Here is an 18,947-nt window from a genome sequence, read left to right as displayed (position 1 = left end):
TTAGGGGCACGGAATATAAAAACTTTAAACTTCTCATCCTGCCCCAGCTCTGCGCTGCCGTCCTACTAGGGCTGGATTTCCAATGCCACCTCCAAAGTGTCACTTTGGCATACGGTGGACCCCTCCCCCCACTCACAGTCTACAACCAGCAGTTTTTAAACCGCCCGCCGCATACCACCTGCGGCCTCTCCACTCTCAAAGTCCCGCCCCCCTCCTTGTTCGCTAACCTCACCCGCGACTGTAAACCCGTCGCTACCAAGAGCAGGCGGTACAGCGCCGGGGACAGAGCTTTTATTAGCTCTGAGGTGCAGCGTCTCCTGAAGGAGGGCATCATCGAGGGGAGCACCAGCCCCTGGCGTGCCCAGGTCGTAGTCATTAAGACCGGCAATAAAAACCGCCTGGTCATCGACTACAGCCAAACCATAAACCGGTAAACCCAGCTGGACGCATACCCCCTTCCCCGCATATCTGACATGGTCAACCAGATTGCACAGTACCGGGTATTCTCCACCATCGACCTTAAGTCGGCCTATCACCAACTCCCTATCCGCCCTGAGGACCGCCAGTATACCGCCTTCGAGGCGAATGGCCGCCTCTACCACTTCCTTAGGGTTCCCTTCGGCGTCACCAACGGGGTTTCGGTCTTCCAAAGGGAGATGGACCGGATGGTTGACCAGAACGCGCTGCAGGCCACGTTCCCTTATCTAGATAACGTCACCATCTGCGGCCACGACCAGCAGGACCACGATGTTAATCTGGAGAAATTCCTCCGTACGGCCCAACGGCTGAATCTCACTTACATTTCTCCTTATTGTATGTTTAACACCTCGCGCCTTGCCATCCTCGGCTGCGTAGTAGAGAACGGAGTCATCGGCCCCGACCCCGAAAGAATGCGCCCCCTCATGGAGCTTCCCCTTCCCCACTGTCAAAAGGCACTGAAGAGAACCCTGGGGCTCTTCGCTTACTATGCCCAATGGGTGCCCAATTATGCGGACAAAGCCAGACCCCTCATGAAGTCCACCTCCTTCCCCCTGACAGCAGAAGCATGCGCAGCCTTCTCCCTCATAAAAGGAGACATTGCGAAGGCCACAATGCACGCAGTGGATGAGTCCATCCCTTTCCAAGTGGAGAGCGATGCATCCGACTTCGCCCTAGCTGCAACCCTTAACCAGGCGGGGAGACCTGTGGCCGCCTTCTCAAGGACCCTCCAGGGCCCTGAGATCCGACGCTCTTCTGTCGAGAAGGAGGCCCAGGCGATTGTGGAAGCGGTACGACGCTGGAGGCATTACCTGGCAGGCAAACGATTTACCCTCCTCACCGACCAGCGTTCGGTTGCTTTTATGTTTAATAACAAGCTGAGGGGCAAAATCAAGAACGACAAGATCTTGAGGTGGAGAATTGAGCTCTCCACCTACGAGTACGATATCTTGTACCGGCCTGGTAAACTCAACGAGCCCCCAGATGCGCTCTCACGAGGTACATGCGCCAACGCACAAGTTGATAGACTGCGGACCCTCCACAACGACCTCTGCCACCCCGGGGCCACTAGACTTTACCACTTCATTAAGGCCCGCAACCTGCCCTACTCCATCGAGGAGGTCAGGACCTTGACCAGGAACTGCCAAGTCTGTGCCGAATGCAAACCGCATTTCTATAGGCCGGACAGAGCAAGCCTGATCAAGGCCACCTGCCCCTTCGAGCGCTTGAGCATCGATTTTAAGGGGCCCCTCCCATCCTCTGACCGTAATGTGTACTTCCTCAACATTATTGACGAGTACTCCCGTTTCCCCTTCGCCATCCCCTGCCCAGACATGACCAGTACCACGGTCATCAAATGCCTGAACAACCTCTTCGCCTTGTTCGGGTTCCCGAACTATATACATAGCGACCGGGGCTCATCCTTCATGAGCGAGGAACTTCGCCAGTTCCTGCTCGCGAGAGGTATTGCTGCGAGCAGGACCACCAGCTACAACCCCCGGGGGAACGGCCAGGTGGAAAGAGAGAACGCGACAGTTTGGAAGGCCGTCCTCTTAGCCCTAAAGTCTAAGGGCCTCCCAACCTCTCGCTGGCAGGAAGTCCTCCCGGCAGCGCTCCATTCCATCCGGTCACTGCTTTGTACTGCCATTAACGCCATCCCCCATGAGCAAATGTTCGTTTTCCCCAGGAAGTCGACTACGGGAACCTCGCTACCAACATGGCTGACTTCTCCGGGGCCCGTCCTGCTGCGGAAGCACGTGAGGACCCATAAAACGGACCCCCTGGTCGAGAGGGTGAACCTCCTGCACGCCAACCCCCAGTATGCCTATGTGGAATACCCAGACGGGCGGGAGGACACAGTCTCCTTGCGAGACCTCGCACCCTCGGGCACCCCTGAGACACCACCGTTATCCCCCACCACTCCCCCAAATCCAGCTCCTGTAGGCGGCATGCCGGAACCCCAGGGGCCTTCATCGACCACGCAGACACCAGCATTAACATCGGATACTGCACCACCGCCGCCGCTGCTGCGCCGGTCAGAAAGGCTTACGAGGCCTCCTGATAGACTAACATACACGAACTAGTAGTACACTTCACCCTGCCGGACTCAATTTTAAACAAGGGGTGAATGTGGTAAACCACTGTTATTGTTTACACTGTTGTTATCACTACACAAGGTTACCTCTTGCCTCGCACGCTGTTATACCTAGGCATACCTCAGCTGCTTGCCCAGGTATAAAGGTGATTGCTTGGCTAGTATTCTTCCTTGCTGGAACCGATCACCCACGAGGGTGGGCTCTGTTATTTAGCCAATAAAAACCTATAGTTACTATCTTAACTCGTCGCTTTTCATGGAATGAATTGATAGGTATATCAGTATCTATAATAAAAACATTAATCAAAGTGGCATTTAACAGATTTGTTACCAAACTTCATCTGATTGGACTGCTTTGGAAAGCAGACATGCTGGAAACTACACATTTTCATATTAACAGACAGCATGAAAAATCATGGAAAGTACAACCTACAGTTGATAAAATATATATGAAGCTGCTCTTATTTTCCTTTTATATTTCTATGCTGTATTTTGTTTGTACAGTAACATTATCTAATCCGAAAATGGAAGAGCAAATTATTATTTTGTTTATATGAAAAATGTTGTCTTGAGGTTTCAGTAATATTTTCATTTTTCTGATAGTTATGCTTAAAAAGTAACGCCTTGTGTTTTTTTAATGTTCTGGAACAACTTTTACACGTGTGAGGCTACTTTTGCACAGCTGCTAAATAGCATTTAGGTAAGGCTGACTTCAACTGCTCTGGGGGAGGGTTTAAACTAAGATGGCAGGCGGTTGGGAACCTGAGCAGGGGGACAGAGGAAAGGAAACAAGGATAAAGCAAAAGAAAGGAAAGAGAAAAACAAAAGTGGCAGTCAGAGAAATCAACGGTTTAAATCAAACATGGCCACAGTAAATAATAATTCTAATCGGTCTAAGAGCGTTAAAAAAAATAAGCCTGAAGGCTTTGTGTCTTAATGCGAGTAGCATTCGTAATAAGGTGGATGAATTGGCTGCGCAAATAGAGGTAAACGAATATGATTTGGTTGGGATTACAGAAACGTGGCTCAAGGAAGGCCAAGGCTGGGAACTCAACATCCAGGGGTATTCGATATTCAGGAAAGATAGGCAAAAAGGAAAGGGAGGTGGGGTAGCATTACTGGTTAAAGAAGGGATTAACACAATTGTAAGGAAGGATATTAGCTCTGATGATGTGGAATCTGTATGGGTAGAATTGAGAAATACCAAGGGGCAGAAAATGTTAGTGGGAGTGGTATATAGACCTCCAAACAGTAATGCGGAGGTTGGGGATGGCATTAAAAGGGAAATTAAAGAAGCGTGCAATGAGGGCACAGCAGTCATCATGGGTGATTTTAATCTACATATAGATTGGGCTAACCAAATTAGTAACAATACTGTGAAGGAGGAATTCCTGGAGTGTTTACGGGATGGTTTCCTGGACCAATATGTTGAGGAACCAACCAGAGATCAGGCCATCTTAGACTGGGTATTATGTAACGAGAAAGGATTAATTAGCAATCTTGTTGTACGAGGCCCCTTGCGTTGGAGCGATCATAATATGATCGAATTCTTCATTAAGATGGAGAATGAAGTAGTTGACTCAGAGACTAGGGTCCTCAATTTAAATAAAGGAAACTACAATGGTCTGAGGCGTGAGTTGGGTAGGATTGATTGGGGAATGTCACTCAAAGGGTTGATGGTGGATAGGCAATGGCAAACATTCAAAGACTGCATGGATGAACTACAGAATTTGTTCATCCCAGTTTGGCACAAAAATAAAACAAAAAAGGTGACTCAACCGTGGCTAACGAGGGAAATTAGGGATAGCATAAGATCCAAGGAGAGGACATATAAATTGGCCAGAAAAAGCAGCAAACCTGAGGATTAGTAGCAATTTAGGATTCAACAAAGGAGGACAAAGGGATTAATTAAGAAGGGGAAAATAGAATATGAGAGTAAGCTTTCAGGGAACATAAAAACTGACTGTAAAAGCTTTTATAGATATGTGAAGAGAAAAAGATTGGTGAAGTCAAGCGTAGGTCTCTTGCAGTCAGAATCAGGGGAATTTATAATGGGGAACAAAGAAATTGCAGACCAACTAAATACATATTTTGTTTCCTCCCAGAGATGCCGGGGAACATAGGGTCTGATGAAAGGGAGGAACTGAAAGAAATCAGTATTTGTAGGGAAATGGTGTTAGGGAAATTGATGGGATTGAAGGCCGATAGATCCCCAGGGCCTGATAATCTACATCCTAGGGTACTTAAGGAAGTGGCCCTAGAAATAGTAGATGCATTGCTGATCATCTTCCTACATTCGATGGAATCTGGAACAGTACCCATGGATTGGAGGGTAGCTAATGTTACCCCACTATTCAAAAAAGGTGGTAGAGAGAAAACGGGGAATTACAGACCGGTAAGCCTGACATCGGTAGTGGGGAAAATGCTAGAGTCCATTATAAAAGATGTAATAGCAGAGCACTTGGAAAACAGTGACAGGATCAGACAAAGTCAGCATGGATTCACAAAAGGTAAATCATGCTTGACTAATCTACTGGAATTTTTTGAGGATGTAACTGGTAAAATAGATAAGGGAGAACCAGTGGATGTGGTGTATCTGGACTTTCAGAAGGCCTTCGATAAGGTCCCGCATAAGAGATTAGCGTGTAAAGTTAAGGCACATGGGATTGGGGGCAAGGTATTGACTTGGATAGAGAACTGGTTGGTAGACAGAAAGCAAAGAGTTGGAATAAACGGGTCCTTTTCCGAGTGGCAGGCAGTGACTAGTGGGGTACCGCAAGGATCGGTCCTTGGACCCCAGCTAGTCACAATATATATTAATGATGATCTAGACAAGGGAACTAGATGTAATATCTCCAAATTTGCAGACGACACAAAGCTGGGTAGGCGTGTGTGCCGTGAGGAGGATGTCGGGAAACTTCAGGATGATTTGGACATGTTGGGTGATTGGGCAGAAATATGGCAGATGCAATATAATGTGGATAAATGTGAGGTTGTCCACTTTGGTAGCAAAAACAGGAAGGCAGATTATTATCTAAATGGCAATAGATTGAGAGAAGGGGAAGTGCAATGAGACCTGGGTGTCCTTGTGCACCAGTTGCTGAAGGTAAGCATGCAGGTGCAGCAGGCGGTTAAGAAGGCAAGTGGTATATTGGTCTTCGTAGCGGGAGGGTTTGAGTACAGGAACAAGGATGTCTTGCTGCAGTTGTACAGGGCCTTGGTGAGACCACACCTTGAGTATTGTGTGCAGTTTTGGTCGCCTTATCTGAGGAAGGATGTTCTTGCCATGGAAGGAGTTCAGCGAAGATTCACCAGGCTGATACCTGGGATGGCAGGAATGACGTATGAGGAGAGATTGGGTCGATTGGGCTTATACTCGCTGGAGTTTAGAAGAATGAGAGGTGATCTCATTGAAACTTATAAAATTCTGACAGGACTGGACAGACTAGATGTAGGAAGGATGTTCCCGATGGTCGGGGAGTCCAGAACCAGGGGACACAGTCTAAGGATAAAGGGTAGGCCATTTAGGACAGAAATGAGGAGGAATTTCTTCACCCAGAGAGTGGAACTCTCTACCACAGAAGGCGGTGGAGGCCGGTTCATTAAATATATTCAAGAAGGAGTTGGATATATTTCTTAAGGCTAAAGGGATCAAGGGGTATGGAGAGAAAGCAGGGACCGGGTAATGAATTTGGATGATCAGCTATGATCGCATTGAATGGCGGAGCAGGCTCGAGGGGCCGAATGCCCTACTCCTGCTCCTATCTTCTACGTTTCTATGTAACTGAAGGGATAATTACTAGTCCTAGCCCTTTTCGGGCTACCCCAGATCAGGCGTATTCCCCAGACGTTCACCTTCAACTAAAGTTAGAGATAGCCGAATCCTATAAGCCACTTAATTGGGTCTAAAGGTCCAGACTATCTCTCCCTAAAGAAAATGAATGGCCTGAAGATGTTACCGTCCTCCAGATAGCACTTTTAAGAAGTTTAGCTAGACTGTAACCTTCCAGATATTATGAGGGTCCGGAAAACTCCCCCAGAATTCTGCAACTCCTCACCAAAGAGTGTACAGAGATTGAGTTTGCGAGTTTGATACAGAAGTACTATGTGAGACAATTCTAAAACTTTATAGATTTATCAAAGAACTGACATGTAATTACAGCTGGTGATTCAGTTGCAACTTTAACAGTTCAAAATACAAATAGCTTACATTTCTTATTCTCAAATCTTAATTTCGTTACATTTTTACATTTCTAAGTCTTATTCTTAATACAGGATATCCACCAAAATCAAATACCTTTGATTACCCGAGACTGAGTTGTATGCTTTCAGAGCCTGTCTCTCAAGCTGAGAATCGCTTTGCCCCTTCCAGCGACTTCTGTCTTCCTGTTTGAAAGTTCTATATTTTATACCCTTTTTTTCAGTGGTATATCCTTTGAAGTTTTCTGCTGATTTAAGCTAATTATCTCTAGTCATCTTTCTGTTGACCCCTGCTATTCTTACAGTCAGTTCAGCTGGTAGCTTGCAGAATTCTGTCTGCTGTGTAGGTGTTCAAAACTTATCATTGGTTCTATTTGATGCCATTCTTACAAAGGACTTCTATTCAATTCTTAAGTCATCATAGCTGGTTGTAAGCAGACTTGGTGTCTCCTATGTGTTCCAAGTTCAACACAAAAACAATGTGATTGCTTGGTGCATCTATTGAAGTTATATTTATGAAGGCATATGTTTCTTTAATGTTCTGTGTTTCTGTTTCCCGAAGTGTTGGTTTATGACACCTTAACATTATACCATTGTGCTCTTTCATGTGCCTGTTTACAAAGTGTTGGTTTAAAACAATTTAACTGGGTTATGGTATTGTGTTCTTCCCAAAGCTCAGACTTTCTGGAAGCTCCAACCCTTTGCTTCAATAGGGCTATTGTTTCAGTGTCAACAACTGATTCTTATCTCAAAAGCCTGTATTCTGTTTACAGCTTTGTGTCGTTGAGGGTTTTTGATTTTTAAACCCAGTTTGTCATGTTTTAATAAAGTCAGAATTCTGTTCATAGGATGGTGTATTTTTCTGAATAGGTATGGCTCATTCCTTTACACAACAGGATGAGATAGAGACTGTTCACAGTAAACTGGGCAAATCTGTTAAATGGGTAAAATGACAAAATCAGTGGGAGGTGTTCAAAAGAGAATTTAATGTGATACAGAACCAGTTAATACCCCTGAGGGGCAAGAGCTCTATTTGCCAAAAAAAAACAGCCATGGACAACTAAAGAGGTAAGAGATAGCATAAAACTAAAAGAAAAAGCATACAAAAATGCAAAAAATAGCACAGATCCTCGTGAGTGGGAAAGATACAAAGAACAGCAAAGGGTCACAAAACTGTTAGTAAGATCTACAAAAAGGGAGTATGAAAAGAAACTTGCAAGGGATATCAAAATCAATACAAAGAATTTTTACAATTACATTAGGAAAAAGAGGGTGGTCAGGAGCAATGTTGGTCCCTTGAAAACTGATATTGGTCATATTGTCAATGATAAGGAAATGGTGGACATGTTGAATAATTACTTTGCATCAGTATTTACAGTAGAGAAAGAGTATAGCATGCCGGAAATCCCAAGGAAACTAATATTGAATCAGGAACTCAATAAAATTAACGTCAGCTAAATAACAGTAATGAAGAAAATAATGGCACTAAAGAGTGACAAATCCCCAGGACCAGATGGTTTCCATACCAGGGTTTTAAAGGAAGTAGGTGAGCACATTGCAGATGCCCTAACTATAAACTTCCAAAGTTCTCTTGCTTCAGGAACCGTCCCTTTAAATTGGAAAACTGCGCAAGTTACTCCGCTATTTAAGAATGGCGAGAGAGGGAAACCAGGGAATTATAGACCAGTTAGCCTAACATCTGTTGTTGGGAAATTACTAGAGTATATAATTAAGGATAGGTTGACTGAACATCTTGAAAATTTTCAGTAGATCAGAGAGAGCTAACATGGATTTGTGAAAGTTAGGTCATGTCTGACGAACCTGATTGAATTTTTTGAAGAGGTGACTAAAGTAGAGGACAGGGGAATGTCTATGGATGTTATTTATATGGACTTCCAGAAAACATTTGATAAAGTCCCACATGTTAACTAAGGTTGAAGCCCATGAAATTGAAGGCAAATTATTGACCTGGTTGGGAAATTGGCTGAGCGGCAGGAGACAGAGAGTAGGGATAATGGGCAGGTACTCTAATTGGCAGGATGTGACTAGTGGTGTCCCGCAGGGATCTGTGTTGGGGCCGCAACTATTCACAGTATTTATTAACGACTTGGATGATGGCATAGAAAGCCACATATCCAAATTTGCCGATGACACAAAGATAGGCAGCATTGTAGGCAGTGTAGATGAAAGCATAAAATTACAAAGAGATATTGATAAATTAAGTGAATGGACGAAACTGCGGCAAATGGATTTCAATGTAGGCAAATGTGAGGTCATCAACTTTGGACCTAAAAAGGATAGAGCAGGGTACTTTCTAAATGGTGAAAGGCTAAAGTGGAGGTCCAAAGAGACTTGGGGGTCCAGGTACATAGGTCATTAAAATGTCATGAACAGGTAAAGAAAATAATCACAAAGGCTAATGGAATGCTGGCCTTTATATCTAGAATACAAGGGGGTTGAAGTTATGCTGCAGCTATACAAAGCCCTGGTTAGACCACACCTGGAGTACTGAGAGTAGTTCTGGGCACCACACCTTAGGAAGGATATATTGGCCTTATAGGGAGTGCAGTGTAGGTTTACCAGAATGATACCCAGAATCCAAGGGTTAAATTATGAGGAGAGATTACATAAATTAGGGTTGTATTCCCTTGAATTTGAAGGTTAAGGGATGATATGATCGAAGTTTTCAAGATAGTAAAGGGAACAGATAGGGTAGATAGAGAGAAACTATATCCGCTGGTTGGGTAGTCTGGGACTAGGGATATAGCCTAAAAATTAGAGCCAGACCTTTCAGGGGTGAAATTAGGAAAAACTTCTACACGCAAAGGGTGGTAGAAATTTGGAACTTTCTTCCGCAAACAGTAATTGATGCTAGATCAATTATTAATTTTAAGTTTGAGATTGATAGAATTTTGTTAACCAATGGTATTAAGGGATATGGGCCAAAGGCAGGTATATGGAGTTAGGTTGTAGATCAGCCATGATCTCATCGAATGGCGGAACAGGCTCGAGGGGCTGAATAGCCTACTCTTGATCCTATGTTCCTATCATTTTAAAAAGCTTTAATCAAGCTTCTCTGTATTAAGCACCTTTCGATAATAAGCATGCCAGGTGCTTCAATATGAGAACAGTTGTCTATCACAATTGTAATCAGAATGTTCTAATGTTTTATTAAATTTTAAATTATTGGAAGTTTTATTAAATGTAATTGTGGCTTGCCCTACTTAAAACTTTCTTGCACATAATGCATTCCTAGTACAGGAAACTTTCTGATATCCGGCACTGACGGGACCGAGCTGGTGCCGTACCATCAAAAGTGCCGGACATACCAGACATAAGTGCGTTAATGTTGAAACATACAGAACTGAAAAGCTCCGTGTGAATCAACAAACCCTGTTGCTTAGCAGCAGCTTCAAAACAGTCGGCTGCAGCTGCAAGTGTCTCTAGCTGAAGCTGTTGCTATAGCTACAGACCTTGCAGTGCCTGACTGGGGGGAAAAAAAGCAACGAGAACTAAAAAAACTTATGGAAAACGGCTCCTGATTTTTGCCGTTAGATCGAGTATTCCGGACATATAGGCCCCGATTTTCTGGCCGCCGTTGGGCGGCTTTTCATGCGGCCGGGGGCCGAAAATCGGCGAAAAAGCGGGTCGGGTCCCCGCCCTGTCCGACTCGGACTGCCGTTTCCGCGCGCCCTGCTTCAGTCCCGGCTGCCGCTGGCGGGACTGGTCGTCGGCGCACTAACAAGCAATTATCTGCTTGTTGAAGTGGATTTTCCCGTGCCGTTGCAACTTTGGGGCTTTCCCCACCTGAAACCCGCCTGTGGGGAACCCCGTTGCTGAGAGCTGGCGTGAAAACAGCTGGTTTGCTTGCTTGCAGCAGCAGGTCGCTGAGGGCTGAAGAGATTTAAATAGGCAGCATTTGCAGGCTGCAGGACCTTGTTAATCAAGGCTTGGGGGGAACTTTTTGAAGCCTTAGGAGCAGCTGCAGAAAGTTGGAGCCTCACACACTTCTCCAGTGTGAGCTCCTGGGAAGCCCCTCTCACCACCCTAACTCAGCGCCCCCTCAACGGAGGCATCTGCCAGAAGCATGGGAGGCCTTTGGGATGTTCCCTTCCTGGCATTAGAGGATCTCCAACAGCAGAGGCGGCAGCAGCAGAACCAGGAACAGCAGGATGAGCACCAGGAGCGCCAGGCTGCTGCTCACTCACCTGAAGCTGCACAGGCCAGAAGGGGCCAGCGCTTGGAAGTGGCTTGAGAGCACCTTGCTGCACTTTAGGGGGCCAGTGGGACCCGTTTCTGCACTGGCAGTCCTACTCAGAAGGACTTCCATGAAGATCTGGTTTCTCTGTTCAACAGATGGCCAACGCTCCTCAAGAGATGTCATTCTCTTATGAGCACTCACCATGTTTTCCGTACCCTGGCGAGTTATCTCCTGCATGGAGGTTGCCAACCTTTCCATGGTGATGCGTTCATGCGCCAATGACTCCACAAAGGCTCTGCTCATGGTCGCTATGGACTCCTCCATTTGCTCAGCACTCGCAGCGACCCTGGAGACAAAACCTGCCAGAGACTCCTGCATCTGTGCATGGAGATCCATCACCTCTTCTCTTGCGGATGGACCCAGAGGCAGAGGGTCGTCATGCAGCACAGCTGAGCTGAGCTGGCAGAGTCCTACGCCCTCCGACGAGGACTCTCCACTGCTGTCCCTGTCTCCAGAATCTGCTGAGGCTCACTTGTGAGCTGTGAAACACCAGGTGACAACACTACTCTCTGTCCCGAAGGTCCCCCCGAGGTGTGAGTGTCTGCGCTGGTGCTGGGTGCGCTTACTTCTGCTGATGCTGCGCCCTCAGAGGTTGGAGCTTCCTCTGAGGAGTCTGGCTGCACAGCCTCTTCCTCCTCCACAGTGAGGACGGGGGCTCTGGATGGTACTGTGGGGGAGTAAAGGAAGGAGATAGAGATGTAATGCCAAGGTTCTTCTGGTGACTCCCAGCGAGTTGGCATCTGCTGACACCTGCATCCATGCAGCATTGGTCTCAGTGGGAGGCCTCTTCCTCCCTGACCTAGGGAAGAGGGCCTCCCTGTGGGCCCTAACCCCATCCAATAATGCCTGCAGTGAAGCCTCGTCAAATTTGAAGGCAGCTCTGCCGCTGGCAGCAGCTGGTGCAGGCTCCTCTGCCATTGTGCAAGAGTGGTTGAGAAGCCTGCAGAGGTGGAGAAGCTTGCTGGACACTTTGAAAGCACCACGAATGATGACATCATAGTGTGGGGATTTCTGACTCGAATTGGACAATTAGCAAGGCTTCCCACATGCTGGGAATTAATTGGCCACTTGAGGGAAAATTGCGTGGAGCTGGCTGACACTTTGTGTGTCAGAAACCCCACATTCAGGGAAACCCGACCATTTCCCACACAAGCCGAAAATTGGGGCCATAATCTCCGGATAAACCAAAGTTCCCTGTATAATGACTGTTACTTCACTTATTTACATCCAAAGTTTATTTTTGGCTCAAAAATCAGAATCTTTGGACTGTATTCACAATAATTGTATTCATACAACACAAGATTAAGTATTACATTTTAACAGTTTCACTAAATAGAAAATAAAGAACATGACTCAACCAGTAATTCCAAGGTTCTACAAACAGGGCTCTGAGAATCTGTCGGGATTCTCTTGGTCTCCTGCCCTAACTTTGGCGAGAGACCAGGGTAGCAGTGTAAAGGGCTGAAATTGGTTGTTTACTCATTTACTCATTTACTTGGGAGTTCTTCTGGGCTCCCACCAAAGTAGAACCCCCCCACAGAATTTCAGGACCATGGTTTATTCCTTTTTGAGATTCTAAGATCCTGACTAATATTGAGTTGTAATATAGTTTACAAGTACTTTCAAAAGAGGTGAAAATATTTTGAAACTTTCTATGTGTAAGGATGCACCATTGATAATCACTGTGGACAAAATGTTTGGTATACATAATGCCATATATTTCATGTTTCAAGGAAAAACAAGCATTGAAGAAACTGGATAATGTTCGTAAAGATCATGAGAAAAGATTGGACGCCCTACAAGCGAATCAGGTAAAAATAATTATAAACCTGTAACAATATACAATATGATGATGGTAAGTTGGTAACTTGCTGTGAATATCAGTCAGTCATCCATACAATCTTCGCGGACACTGTACATGTATAATTATTGGCCCGTATTTTCCGATCGCAGGCCTCCCACGGGCGGAGGCCTGCGATCTGGAAAAATCTGCGCCCTTACCTGAGGGCTCCCGGGACGCGCACACTTCTGCTCCTGGGCCTCACCAAACTCCAAGTGCGCAGGGCCCACGTATCCCAGAGGCGCATGTAGTTCGCAGCGTCCCTGGGATCACGTGGGCCATGGGGAGCCAATCACAGAAGGAAATCTCCCTTCATACATTTGACAGAAAGACCTGTCAAATATATGAATGGAGATCAATGCAAAAACATAGTACTGTAAAACTTTAAATAAATATTTTTTAAATCAAATTTTTTTAATGATTTGAAGTTACAAAAAAGTAAATATTTTAAACAAAAATTTAATTTTTTGGAAAAAATAATTAAAGTATTTTACTGGGCTAAAAATAAACTTTAAAAAAAAGTTTTTAAATGATAAATCAGTGAAAAAATTATTTAAAAAAAAAAAGAAACTTTTTTCAACTCTTATCCTGGTAAAAGCAGGCCTTATGCCTGGTTTTACCAGGCGTAAGAATTGTAAGTGTTTTCTGCGGGCGGAGGGTCTCCAAAAAGCGGAACTATCTGCCCGCAGATGCCCTTCTCCAGGGCAGCCGGAGGATCTGTCAATAGCATTCCTGACAGATCGGAAATGCTGGTTTCCGGCCCATTATTTTGTATGCATAACTTCCTTATTTTTTCGATTTGATGAGCTGTTGAACTTTTTATCTTGCAGATTGAGACAAACTGTGGCTGCATCAGCTGTAGCCTTAGCCTTTCCCTTACCCCATCTCTAACCCTTCTTCTCCCCATTTCCCTCTCTCTAGGTTTCTCTCCTGAGATTGATCTCTCCACACCTAACTCCTAATCACCTCCTTGCCCCACTACTCCCTGACATTATTAATGACTTTGCACAGGCACCAGTTCCTTCCCCATTAAAAACTACCATTGTCACTCCCTCCTCAGCAATCCTATGGTTAGGCCCTCTGTCCTCTCCCAATTACCATATCCAGCTTTCTTTTGCTCCTCGATATTTTTGATTGCAATGTTGCCACCTAACTCGGTGTTCACACCTCAGATAATTCCATGCCTGTACCCCTTCAGTCTGGATTCTGGCCTGCCACAGCACTGAGGCTAAATTGGTTGACGTTACCAGCGATACACTCAGACTGCGACCAGGATACATTATGCAACTTTGTTCTTCTCGAGCTCTCTCTGGCATTCAATACAGTTGACCACTCCATCCTCTTCCACCGTCTCATCGGTGGTTCACTTCCATGAGACTGCCTCACTTGCTTTCACTCCTACATGTCCCAAACCTAGTCAGCACATCTCCAGCAATAGCACACCTCCCTCCTCCACACAATCACCTTGAGAGTATCCCTAGCTTCCATACTAGCAGCTCAAAACTGGACATCCATGAGGCGCTGTGGGCCATCAGCAGCAGCAGAATTTTATTCCACCACAATCTGTAACCTCATGGCCTGGCATATCCCGCCCTCTGCCATTACCATCAAGCCAGGGGACCAATCCTGGTTCAATAAGGAGTGTAAAAGAGCATGCCAGGAGCAGCACCAGGCGTACCTTGAGGTACCAACCTGGGGAAGCTGCAACACAGGACAACATGCATGCTAAAAAGCGGAAGCAGCATGCTATAGTCAGAGCTAAGCAATCCCACAATCAATGGATCAGATCAAAGCTCTGCAGTCCTGCCGCATCCAGTCGTGAATGGTGGTGGACCATTAAACAACTAACTGGAGGAGGGGGCTCCATGAATATCCCCAACCTCAATGATGGTGGAGCCCAGCACGTGAGTGCAAAAGACAAAACTGAAGTGTTTGCAACCATTTGCAGCCGGAAGTGCCAAGTGGATGATCCACATCGGCCTCCTCCTGAGGTCCCCACCACTACATAAGCCAGTCTTCAGCCAATTCGATTCACTCCACGTGGTATCAAGAAACGGCTGAGCGCACTGGATACAGCAAAGGGTGTAGGCCCCGACAACATCTCAGCTGTCGTGCCGAAGACTTGTGCTCCAGAACTAGCCACGCCACTAACTAAGCTGTTCCAGTACAGCTATAACACTGGCATCTATCCGACAATGTGGAAAACTGCCCAGGTATGTCCTGTCCACAAAAAGCAGGACGAATCCAGTCCGGCCAATTACTGCTCCATCTGTCTACTCTCAATCATCAACAAAGTGATGGAAGGTGTCGTCGATAGTGCTATCAAGCAGCACTTACTCACCAATAACCTGCTCACTGATGCCCAGTTTGGGTTCCGCCAGGACCTCTTGGCTCCAGACCTCATTACAGCCTTGGTCCAAACATGGACGAAGGAGCTGAATTCCAGAGGTGAGGTGAGAGTGACATCAAGGCAGCATTTGACCGAGTGTGGCAGCAAGGAGCCCTAGTAAAACTGAAGTCAATGGGAATCAGGGGAAAACTCTCCACTGGCTGGAGTCATACCTAGCACAAAGGAAGATGGTTGTGGTGGTTAGAGATCAATCATCACAGCCCCAGGACATCGCTGCAGGAGTTGCTCAGGGCAGTGTCCGAGGCCCAACCATCTTCAGCTGCTTCATCAATGACCTTTCCTCCATCATAAGGTCGGAAGTGGGTCAGTGCCATTCGCAACTCCTCAGATAATTAAGCAGCCCATGCCCACATGCAGCAAGACCTGGACGACATTCAGGCTTGGGCTGATAAGTGGCAGGTAACATTCGTGCCACGCAAGTGCCAGGCAATGACTATCTCCAACAAGCGAGCATCTAACCACCGCCCCTTGACATTCAATGGCATTACCATCGCCGAATCCCCCACCATCAATATCCTGGGGGTCACCATTGACCAGAACATAAGAAATAGGAGCAGGAGTAGGGCATTTGGCCCTTCGAGCCTGCTCTGCCATTCAATAAGATCATGGCTGATCTTCTACCAAATCTCCACTTTCCTGCACTATCCCCATATCCCTTCATTCCCTTAATATTCAAAAATCTATCGATCTCTGTCTTGAATATAGTCAATGACTGAACCTCCACAGCCCTCTGGGGAGAATTCCAAAGATTCACCACCCTCTGAGTGAATTTCTCGTCATCTCAGTCCTAAATGGCCGACCCCTTATTCTGAGACTGTGATCCCTGGTTCTAGACTCCCCGGCCAGGGGAAACCTCCCTGCATCTACCCTGTCAAGTCCTGCAAGAATTTTGTATGTTTCAATAAGATCACCCCTCATTCTTCTAAACTCTAGAGAATATAGGCCTAGTCTACTCAATCTCTACTCATAGGACAATCCCCCCATCCCAGGAACCAGTCTGGTGAACCTTCGTTGCACTCCCTTTATGGCAAGTATATCCTTCCTTGGGTAAGGATAGGGTGGGATATGTGTTGGTGTAAGGGTTACGGGGATCGGGTGGGATATGTGTCGGTGCAGGCTCGATGGGCCGAAATGGCCTCTATCTGCATTGTGGGGTTTCTGTGAAGGAGACCAAAACTACACAATACTCCAGGTGTGGTCTCACCAGGGCCCTATATAATTGCAGTAAGACGTCTTTACTCTTATACTCAAATCCTCTTGTAATAAAGGCCAACATACCATTTGCTTTCCTAATTGCTTGCTGTACCTACATGTTAACTTTCAGTGATTCTTGTACAAGGACACCCAGGTCCCTCTGAACACCAACATTTCCCAATCTCTCACCATTTAAAAAACACTCTGCTTTTCTATTTTTCCTACCAATGTGGATAACTTCACATTTCTCCATGTTATATTCCATTTGCCATGTTCTTGCCCACTCACTTAGCCTGTCGATATCCCCTTGAAGCCTCCTTGCATCCTCCTCACAACTTACATTCCCACCCAGCTTCGTATCATCAGCAAATTTGGATCTATTACATTTGGACTCCTCATCCAAATCATTGATGTAGATTGTGAATAGTTGAGGCACTGGCACTGATCCTTGCAGTACCCCACTAGTTACAGCCTGCCAACCCGAAAATGACCCATTTATTCCTACTCTCTGTTTTCTGTCCGTTAACTGGACCAGCCACATAAATACTGTGGCAACAAGAGCAGGTCAGAGGCTGGGTATTCTGCGGTGAGTGTCTCGCTTCCTGACTCCCCAAAGCCTTTCCACCATCTACAAGGCACAAGTCAGGAGTGTGATGGAATATTCTCCACTTGCCTTGATGAGTGCAGCTCCAACAACACTCAAGAAGCTCAACACCATCCAAGACAAAGCAGCCCACTTGATCGGCACCCCATCCACCACCTTAAACATTCTCTCCCTCCACCATCGGTGTACCGTGGCTGCAGTGTGTACCATCTACAAGATGCACTGCAGCAACTCACCAAGGCCCCTCCCAAACCCGCGACTCCTACAACCTAGAAGGACAAGGGCAGCAGGCGCATGGGAACACCACCACCTCCAAGTTCCCCTCCAAGTCACACACCATCCTGACTTGGAAGAATGTCGCCATTCCTTCAACATCGCTGGGTCAAAATCCTGGAACTCCCTCCCTTACAGCACTGTAGGAGTACCTTCACCACACGGACTGCAGCGCTTCATAATGGCGGCTCACCACCACCTTCTCAAGGGCAACTAGGAATGTGCAATAAATGCTGACCTTGCCAGCAACGCCCACATCCCCTAAAAGAATTTTTTTTTAAATACTTGGCTCTCTCCTCTTCCTGTTTGAATGGTGCCCTTGGTTACATTATTCATAGGCTTGCAGTGTATGCTGGTTTCCACGTGTATGCTGACAAATCCCAAATCTGCCTTCTCCTATGCGAAGCAATTTGGGTCATTTATCATGTTAAACCACGATATAATTTAAAGTTATAAATAAATCCCAACAGAAGCTTGAGGAACAGCAACTCATCTTTCGATTAGGCACTTTGCAGCCTTCCGCACTCAACATTGAATTCAACAATTCAGATCATAACCACTGCTCCCATTTTTTTTTCCAGACAGCAGTTGCTGGTAATGATTCTGCTTTTGTCATTTTCAGCTTCTCCAGATCCATTTTTGTTTCTTTACTTGTTCCATTACCACCCCCTTTTGCATTGTGCCATCATCCCTTTTGTCATTTAATCACTGCCTTCCACCCTATCACAGACCTTCCCTTTCATTCTTTCCTCCACTCCCTCCCCCCCGCTTTCCCTGTCTCTGTATTTGCTGAAAACCTGTTACATCTGTAATATTTTCCAGTTCTGATGAAAGGTCATCGACCTGAAACATTGGGGTCGATTTTCCTAAAGCTGTCGGGAAGGAGGTGGGACTACAACTTTCGGGATTTAGTCCCGCCTACATTGACGTTCGACCAATCCACGCGATTTTCCCTTGATTGACCTTGTTAAGCCCGCCCAGCGGGCTCAGCAGGCCAATTAAGGGCCACCCGGCAACCGGTGACGTCACGGACTGAAATTTCATCTGTCAAGAGGTCTTGGCAGATGAAATATCAGTGTTTCACAGCTGTTTGAAGCTGTCAAACACTGACAGTCTGACTTCTAACCTGAGTCCTTCTACACAGACTCAGTTAGAAGTCTCACCGGCAATGAAAGCTGAAGGCTGTCACTTTTGACAGCTCGCAGCCATTTTGCTTTCAGTGCCGGCTGAGTGATGGACTCCCGAAACCTGGAGGAAGAAAGGCTGTTAAGGTAAGTACAGGTAATTTAAACTTCTTTACACACTTTAGACACACCAAACACACTTACCTTTGCACTTATGCACCCATCACTCACCTGAACACCGACATCGCGACCCCTCCAAGTCCTTCAACCCGACGGCCCGACGACTCTAACCTGGCGTGGTTTGGAGCCGTTGGGAATCCCACACGACACCCCTCAAAATAGGGATCAGGCTAAAAACTGCCTGTTAACTACCTGTTAATTGGCACTAATCCCTTCCCGCCTCGGGTCGGTGGGTCCCAGTGCGGGGCGGGTACCCGCCTCCCCTGAAACTTTCGTGGAGGCGGGTTTT

At 46.3% G+C, this 18,947-nt stretch overlaps 1 protein-coding gene across 3 annotated transcripts in view; it reads left to right on the top strand.

Annotated features, from left to right (window-relative positions):
- The window catches only part of nemf (nuclear export mediator factor), a 170,576-nt gene that overhangs the window by 82,942 nt on the left and 68,687 nt on the right, over positions 1 to 18,947 (top strand). For all 3 annotated transcript variants that reach the window (XM_086002947.1, XM_086002944.1, XM_086002945.1), the window contains exon 12: positions 12,767 to 12,844. In XM_086002947.1, coding sequence (XP_085859073.1) covers positions 12,767 to 12,844 — 78 coding nt within the window. The remainder of the gene's footprint in view (positions 1 to 12,766; positions 12,845 to 18,947) is intronic.

Source organism: Somniosus microcephalus, chromosome 12 (genome assembly GCF_052327205.1).
Source record: "Somniosus microcephalus isolate GS21.2 chromosome 12, FLI_Smic_1.0, whole genome shotgun sequence".
Taxonomy (NCBI): Eukaryota; Metazoa; Chordata; class Chondrichthyes; order Squaliformes; family Somniosidae; genus Somniosus; species Somniosus microcephalus.
Note: the sequence above shows the minus strand (reverse complement) of the source record. Positions and strands in the feature narration are given on the sequence as shown.